This window comes from Salmo trutta, chromosome 9, assembly GCF_901001165.1.
Source record: "Salmo trutta chromosome 9, fSalTru1.1, whole genome shotgun sequence".
Lineage (NCBI taxonomy): Eukaryota > Metazoa > Chordata > Actinopteri > Salmoniformes > Salmonidae > Salmo > Salmo trutta.
In genome coordinates, this window is record NC_042965.1 from 24246053 (window position 1) to 24254028 (window position 7976).

The 7976-nt window shown below is 44.2% G+C and overlaps 1 protein-coding gene across 3 annotated transcripts; it reads left to right on the forward strand.

Moving 5' to 3' along the window:
- The first annotated feature begins 47 nt into the window (after positions 1–47).
- On the forward strand, positions 48–5110 carry plk2b (polo-like kinase 2b (Drosophila)). Of its 3 annotated transcripts, XM_029763174.1 has the most exons (14): positions 48–293; positions 456–563; positions 697–813; positions 1043–1172; positions 1357–1540; positions 1665–1863; positions 2037–2184; positions 2451–2548; positions 2733–2946; positions 3152–3311; positions 3619–3748; positions 4054–4164; positions 4489–4685; positions 4764–5110. In XM_029763174.1, the coding sequence occupies exons 1-13, from the start codon at positions 102–104 to the stop codon at positions 4678–4680; spliced, it is 1983 nt and encodes a 660-aa protein (XP_029619034.1). In that variant the 5' UTR covers positions 48–101; the 3' UTR covers positions 4681–4685; positions 4764–5110. The 3 variants fall into 3 exon arrangements, with proteins under 3 accessions (XP_029619034.1, XP_029619033.1, XP_029619035.1); XM_029763173.1 differs by having other exon boundaries at positions 4489–5110; XM_029763175.1 differs by having other exon boundaries at positions 3155–3311; positions 4489–5110.
- Positions 5111–7976: the final 2866 nt, after the last annotated feature.

The following is a 7976-nucleotide window of genomic DNA, read 5'->3' on the forward strand; positions in this document are numbered from 1 at the left end:
CCTACGATATCATTCTGGCTAGTCAATGAGACCAGGCTGCATATAAACCCAAGCACTCTTGACTGCATTCAGAGTACGAGCAGCGAAGTCATCACCTCGCTATGGAATTACTGAGGAATATCTCTCAACAGCCAACGAATAGCAACAGGATGTACGAGCCCAACCAACCCGGGTCCTGTGAACTGCGGAGAAAGAGAACTGAGGACCACGGTCATGCACCTGCAGAGATGTCGAAGATTATCACGGATCCTGCCACCGGGAAATGTTACTGCCGTGGGAAAGTTCTGGGAAAGGTAGCCATCAGTGAATTACAGCAAAACGCAAATTACGCAAAGACAATATGGTTCTTTATAAGTGTCTACTTTGGGAATAGTACACTGTTATTCCAAGCATGGACACGTTAAAGGAACCTGGTAAATATGCTCATCAATATGATTGTGTTATTTTCTTTTCAGGGAGGTTTCGCCAAGTGCTATGAGATGACCGACCTGTCTACGAGTAAAGTTTATGCAGCGAAAATTATTCCCCACACGCGCGTCTCCAAACCGCACCAACGGGAAAAGGTAAGAGCGCGCACCACTATGCATCATGTATTATAATGCCGATATAGATTGAAACTAAATGTCCAGGACTTTTGGATAATTAATTAATTAATTCAGTGCTTTTAATAATCACTATGATATATCTTCTCCATAGATTGACCGGGAAATCGAGCTACACAGAGTTCTCCACCATAAACACATCGTGCACTTTTACCATCATTTCGAGGATAAAGATAACATCTACATCCTCCTGGAATACTGCAGTAGAAGAGTGAGTGTTAACCGCTACACTTGAATACGAAGCCTTTATTACTGAACTGGACTGAGAAATTCCTGCATACAGTAGCATCACCACAAAACTACAGCCCTTACTGGGCAGCAGAAATAAAATGGGGAAACAAAAAATAATCCCATCTCTGGCTAATGTGAAAGAGATGTTCTTATTTTCCATAGACTGCCTTGACTGATCTAATATTTATTCCCATCTTATCTTTGTACAGTCTTTGGCACATATCCTGAAGGCACGCAAAGTGCTCACAGAGCCTGAAGTGCGATACTACCTCCGTCAGATCGTCTCAGGGCTGAAGTACCTGCATGAACAAGAGATCCTACACAGAGACCTCAAACTTGGTAAGCATCTATGGCAAGAGACACAATAGAAGCCAGAGTCGTTATCATTCAATCGGCTTTGCCAAGCACTATGCAGAGGGATTCAAACCTGCAACCTTCACCTGTCAATCTGTAAACCAACCACTTTATGTTATTGATGACTCTGTAAAAGGTATAATATTTGTAATCTTCTTCTCCCCCCTAGGTAACTTCTTTGTGAGTGAGTCGATGGAGCTGAAGGTGGGAGATTTTGGGCTGGCTGCCAAGCTAGAGCCTGCTGGGAACAGGAGGAAGACCATCTGTGGGACACCCAACTACCTGTCCCCTGAGGTGCTCAACAAGCAGGGCCACGGCTGTGAGTCAGACGTCTGGGCCCTGGGTTGTGTCATGTGAGTACATTTTATTTTATTTTGAGTATTTTGTCAATAGACGTCTCTGTAAAATTCCATTCCATATGTAAATACACTGTTATGACAACCAGTCACCAACCAAGTCTCCCCCTCCGTTCTCCAGGTACACCATGCTCCTGGGCAGACCCCCGTTCGAGACCACCAATCTGAAGGAGACGTACAGGTGTATCCGGGAGGCGCGTTACGCCCTGCCCTCCTCCCTGTCGCCCCAGGCCAAACAGCTCATCTCCAGCCTCCTGGCCAAGACCCCGGAGGACAGACCTCACCTGGACCACATACTGCGCCATGACTTCTTCTCACAGGTGAGTTAGCTAGCCCTCACTCAGCCTCTCTCTCTTGCTCTCTCTGTACCGTATGGAGCATGAGACTGCAAATCTCATTTTGTTTTAACATTCTGTTTCCTACTTATGATATGATTATTCGTCTAGCTGCACTTTTTCATTCTCCTAACATCTCTCTCTCTCCCTCCTTCCAGGGTTTCGTGCCAGAGCGTCTTCCTGCTAGTTGCTGCCACTCCGCTCCAGAGTTCCACGTCTCCAGCCCTGCCAAGAGCTTCTTCAAGAAGGCCGCGGCTGCCCTTTTCGGCGGGAAGAGAGACAAGGTCAAATACTACGAGACTCTGAGTGAGTATATCAATCATTCTCCTCATAAGACAGCCTTAGCCAATGTCGCCAATTATTAAATCAGTTAGTACTTGTTTACCTCATAAAATGATATTATACAATGTTGCTAATTAACAAGTGGTGATTAAAGCTGTGGTGTCGTAAATCCACTGATGTATCATGAGCGTTTAGGCAGATTTCCTATCTAATCACACATCTGGTATGAATGAGAGGCTGCAGGGTGAGGCCATCCAGAATATTTGCTGACTGTATGTTGTCTCTGGTAGATAAACTCACCAAAGAGGAAGAGGAGATCTACAAGCTTCGACATGATCTGAAGAAGACGGTTATCAGCCAGCAGCAGCAGAGCAAACAGATGACTGAGGTGAGAAGCTCATCACTCTCTATTTGACCATGATAGTCATGATGAAATAAAATAGAAAGTCAAGTTAGGGGAGTAGTGAGAAGTCAGGTTATGGAAAAGCAATTGTATGAGGAAATACTGAATCATGATAAAGGAAAGTGTGAGGCCATGTTATTTAACCCCTCCCTCTTTCTCCTCACCTCAGGATGGAAGGCCACCGTCACCATCTGCTGGGAGGCCTGTCGCCCCGGCAACAGAGGGCCTGCCCCCGACGACGCGAGACACCATCCGGCTTATTGTCAGGGGCAGTCTGGGTAGCTGCAGCAGCAGTAGTGAATGTCTTGAGGACAGCACCACTGGCAGTGTGGCTGAGACAATCACCAGCGTTCTCAGAGGATGCCTGGAAAACATGCCCAAAGGTAAGCCTAATGCATTTATAATCCTGGAGATGAGACATGAGCTTGTTGAAATAAGGCAGGTACAGTGTAATTATACTGTAGTACTTACTACCATGTAAAGAAATGATTTCAACACCAATTTAAGTTAATATCATAAAGTGGGACTCCCTTTGTTATTGCATATGGTTGAATTTTGTTTTAATCACAACTACCTTTCTGTCTCTAGCAGATGACATCCCCAATGGGACAGAGTGCAGTAACCTGCAGTGGGTCACTAAGTGGGTGGACTACTCCAACAAGTATGGCTTTGGCTACCAGCTCTCAGACCACATAGTGGGCGTTCTGTTCAACAACGGGACACACATGAGCCTCCTCGCAGATAAGAAGTGCGTACTCTGTTCTCTTTATCACACATCACTCAGACCTTAGTTGGAGATTGTTTAGGCTCTATGGGTTTTAACATTCAGCTGTCAGATTGAACATCAAAGTGCTTGATGGGTGTAAATTAACAGAAGTGGAAAGTATTGCCGACTTCAGATGTAAAAGTCAACAAAAAGTAAGCGACAGAGAAGGTCTTTTTGCTGTCATACTGATAAATACATGTTTGGCATGCATCTTGTCCTTCAGAAACCTGCAAGTGTTTATTTTGGTTGCTAACTCTCTTTTCCCTCTGTCTCTTCTCTCTGTCTGTAGGACTGTCCACTACTATGCAGAGTTGGGTCAGTGCTCTGTGTTCTCCACATCTGACGTGCCTGAGCACTTCGTAGGTCAGGTGACCGTCCTCAAGTACTTCGCCCACTACATGGAAGAGAACCTGATGGATGTAAGTCTAGCCTCTAGCCTCTCCTCTCATCCTCTATTCCTCTCTTTTCCTTTCCTGTTGTTCCTATCTTTGACAATCTCTCTATTCTATCTATCCTGTCAGTAATTTCTTCCTACTGTTACCATTTCCCCCAAAAATCCTCCTTTCCTGTCCTTCCTCCCGGTCCTCCAATCTCCTTTCCTGCCCCCCTCTCCTTTCCTGTACTGCTCGCTCCCTCTGTCGTCTTTCTTCCCCTCCTCCTCTTTCCTTTTTCCTAGTCTTCTCTCAGTCTAATGATAAAACCTGTTCCTGTGTTTGCTGTGTAGGGTGGAGACCTGGTGAGCCAGCCAGACACGCACATGCCCAGACTCTACCTGCTGCAGTGGCTCAAGTCTGACCGTGCCCTCATGATGCTCTTCAACGACGGCACGTTTCAGGTAAACACACACATCATCACAGCCAAAATAGACATTACTCTCAACTAAGAAACACATGACACAGTGCAGCTATGGTAAATCCACAGAACACTTCATGTAAATGCATGACACATACATCAGCTAACTATTCAAATCAGTTATTGTCTTCTATAGACTCATAGATATATTTTCAGATAAGAACCCAAATGTACTTATTCTACATTTCAGGCACACTGTTCATCAGTTTCCCAGGGGGGTCAAATCTACAGTAACGTTGGTATTATGCTATTTGTTGTATTTTCAGTACTTTATCAAACCATATATATCCATATCTTTCTCTAACAGGTCAACTTCTACCACGACCACACCAAGATCATCCTGTGCACCCAGAGGGAGGAGTACATGCTGACATACATCAACGAGGAGCGTGTGTCCTCCACCTTCAGGCTGAGCTCCCTGCTCACCTCCGGCTGCCCCGCAGACCTGCGCCAACGCATGGAGTACTCACTCAACATGCTGCTGCAGCGCTGCAACTGAACCAGGAAGCAGCACCACGCGGGGAACCGTTTATACAGCCGGACAGACTTCAGCATGCTACTGCAGCGCTGCAACTGAACCAGGAAGCAGCACCACGCGGGGAACCGTTTATACAGCCGGACAGACTTCAGCATGCTACTGCAGCGCTGCAACTGAACCAGGAAGCAGCGGCAGGTGGTGGGACAGTGAATGGGGTCGGAGCTGTGTAAAGCAATGGACTACTGATTGGTAACCTTTGCCAATCTATCAGCAGAGGTGCAGCTGAATCTGGATGGAGAGACTCTGGATAGGACAGTGTATTGAGCACAAGGACTTTGAACAGAAAAGGGCTGATGTGTATGTTGATAATCGGAGGATAAGATGACTGGATGTTATGTTATGATGAGGGGATGGAGGTACGAATGTGAAAACCATCTGTTTTTGAGGAAGAGTGTGGAAGTGAAGAGGACAGTAACACTGGGCTGGAACCAGATAAAACTGTTATGTTATTGTTATTTTTCTAATGAAAGTAGAACCATAAGGGCTGATGGATGCTTCAGACTCGGTCCTGGGGCCTCCCCTGGTGCACATTTTGGTTTTTAGTCCGAGCACTACACAGCTGATTCAAATAACCAATTCATCATCAAGCTTTGATTATTTGAATCAGCTGTGTAGTGCTCGGGCAAAAAACAAAATGTGGACCCAGGGGAGGCCCCAGGACCGAGTTTGGGAAACCCTACACTAGAGGACTGTAATGTACACAGCACTTCTGCAGAGGGAGGGGAGGCTGTGTGTGGGGAGAAACAGTAGCTAACTTCAAACTGTGATTCATTCTCTGTGAGGACAGATGGACATGGCTGTTTGACTGTGAAGGAGGGGGAGAATGATGTTGATCACACAAGAAGAGCCATTACACTGTTAGACATTGGAAAAAAATAACTTATTGTGTACAAAAGTGAAGTATTTAATAAATATACAACTTTTTCAAAAAATATGTTCTGTGATATGACTGAGTTATTGGGGTTTGCACACATCAAATGGTCTGTCTTTATTTCAAGCGTTTACGGTTGAATTGTGTTTTAAAGATTTCTATGAAATGGTTGCTATTCTTAGAGATACAATGAACTACCTGTCTTAGTGAATCTCTCCCCAGGTGTAAAACGTTTCCTGGGTGTTTTGATAAAGAACTTTGAAATACTGACAGAATGAATTCTACAAAGCCTCAGGCAATACATTATACTTTAAACACACTTGCATTTACATTCCTACAGTTACATTTTTACTAGTTTCCCATGTCAGCAGTTTCCAGCGCATTCACATGTCAGGGAACAGGATGGAGACTTGAGGGATGTAAGGGAGACGTGAGCGTCTGTTAAAGCACTTTGGTGAATTGAGGAAGCTTGACGAGGATTCAGAGTGCAGCACTAGTCACATTGACATTGGAGCTGGAAAATAACACAATACTTCTATTTCCTCACCGGAAATAGCTGCTTGAATTGGTTGTTGTGAGGGTGGATGGTAAAGGTATACGAAGGTAAGGGTGGATGAGGTTGAGGGTGGGTGGATGAGTGTAATGCTTGAGAATATACTGAATTTATACTTTCAGATTGTCCATTCTTTTGCTTTCTCAATTGATAGCCGTTCAAAATTGCTTTGTAAGGACAACCCCCCTTTTACAAAAACTCCCACTGTACCTAACATCCTCACTACACTTTAGACTTATGGGTTACCACACCCAGTCTCAGGGATGTTAACTTTGGAAATGATTTTGGTCTCTACTGAGTTAGGTAAATCAGGTTTTAGTTTTCTTGCACCTTATATGTGGAACAATCTTCAAAATGTTCTAAATGTTATGTTTTAGTGTGGGGCGATTCAGAAAGCTGATTGAGGACCTTATTACTGATAAATGAGTTTTTTTATGACTGTTTTTCTTTCATTTCTGTAATTCAGGGCTCATCTGTAAAAGAGACCTTGGTGTCACTATGACTCCCTGATAAAATAATGGTTAAATTAATTAATTAAAATAAATGTAGTAAAATTATGCCACGGTAATTATTGCATCAGTGCTTGATGTTCCTGTTTGACTATTTAAGATCATCTTTCCCATAGAGATCCTATTGAATTACTAATTCGTAATTGTATGATATTTGCTTTCACCTTGTTTGACTTCGTATCCATAGAAACAGGTAGAGCTCGATCAAGAATTCTATTTCTATGGGAAGGACTTTGGTTACGTAAGAGAGAGAGACATACAGTTTTAGTGACAGCCTGGTCCTTGACGTGTTTCTCCCCGTCAGCCGGCCTCTGACCTCAGCTCTGCCTGTCTATTCATCTTCCCATTCTGTTCTGATGGGGCCTGTCCCTAGCTCACCCTCCATTTAAAATTCACAGATGTTCAGCATTGCACAGCTTAGAATTGATGATAATGATAATGTAATAATAGCGTTTACTGAGATAGCGTTTTAACATTGAGCTGGATTACATTTCCCACCATTTATTTATTCCCTTCCTGAAAAATGACTTGTCTGTTGTTGACAGGTTCTGTTATTAACAGCAGAGCCTGAGAGCGTCAGTGAACCATGAGGTATTCAGAGCTGAAAGTGGAGTGTCTTTAAAATGGTTGTCTTGTCAGCCAATGTGTGTGTGTGTGTGTGTGTGTGTGTGTGTGTGTGTGTGTGTGTGTGTGTGTGTGTGTGTGTGTGTGTGTGTGTGTGTGTGTGTGTGTGTGTGTGTGTGTGTGTGTGTGTGTGTGTGTGTGTGTGTGTGTGTGTGTGTGTGTGTGTGTGTGTGTGTGTGTGTGTGTGTGTGTGTGTGTGTGTGTGTGTGTGTGTGTGTGTGTGTGCGTGCGTGCGTGCATGTGTGCGTGCGTGTTAAGAGAAATGATGTATACAGCGAACCTCAATTACTGTACATGATGAGTCATCTGCCTTGATCGAATATCTTTGCCCCTCCAGGCATTATGTAAAGACAGGTTAAACATGTATTATCTTGGATATCCATCTTGAATGACTGTCTTTTTAAAATTGTACCCCATTTTTCTCCCCAATTTTGTGATATCCAATTACTAGTTACAATCTTGTCTCATCGCTGCAACTCTCCAATGGGCTTGGGAGAGGCGCCAAGCTGCACTGTTTCTTAACACACTGCCCGCTTAACCCCGAAGCCAGCCGCATCATTGTGTCGGAGGATCAAACCTCAGGCTGTAGTGGCACCTCAGCACTGCAATGTGCCACTCGGGATGCTTGAGTGACTCTCTTGAAGGTAAATTATACATGCTCCTCATACATAAACATGAACACACAACGAGACAAGGCAGG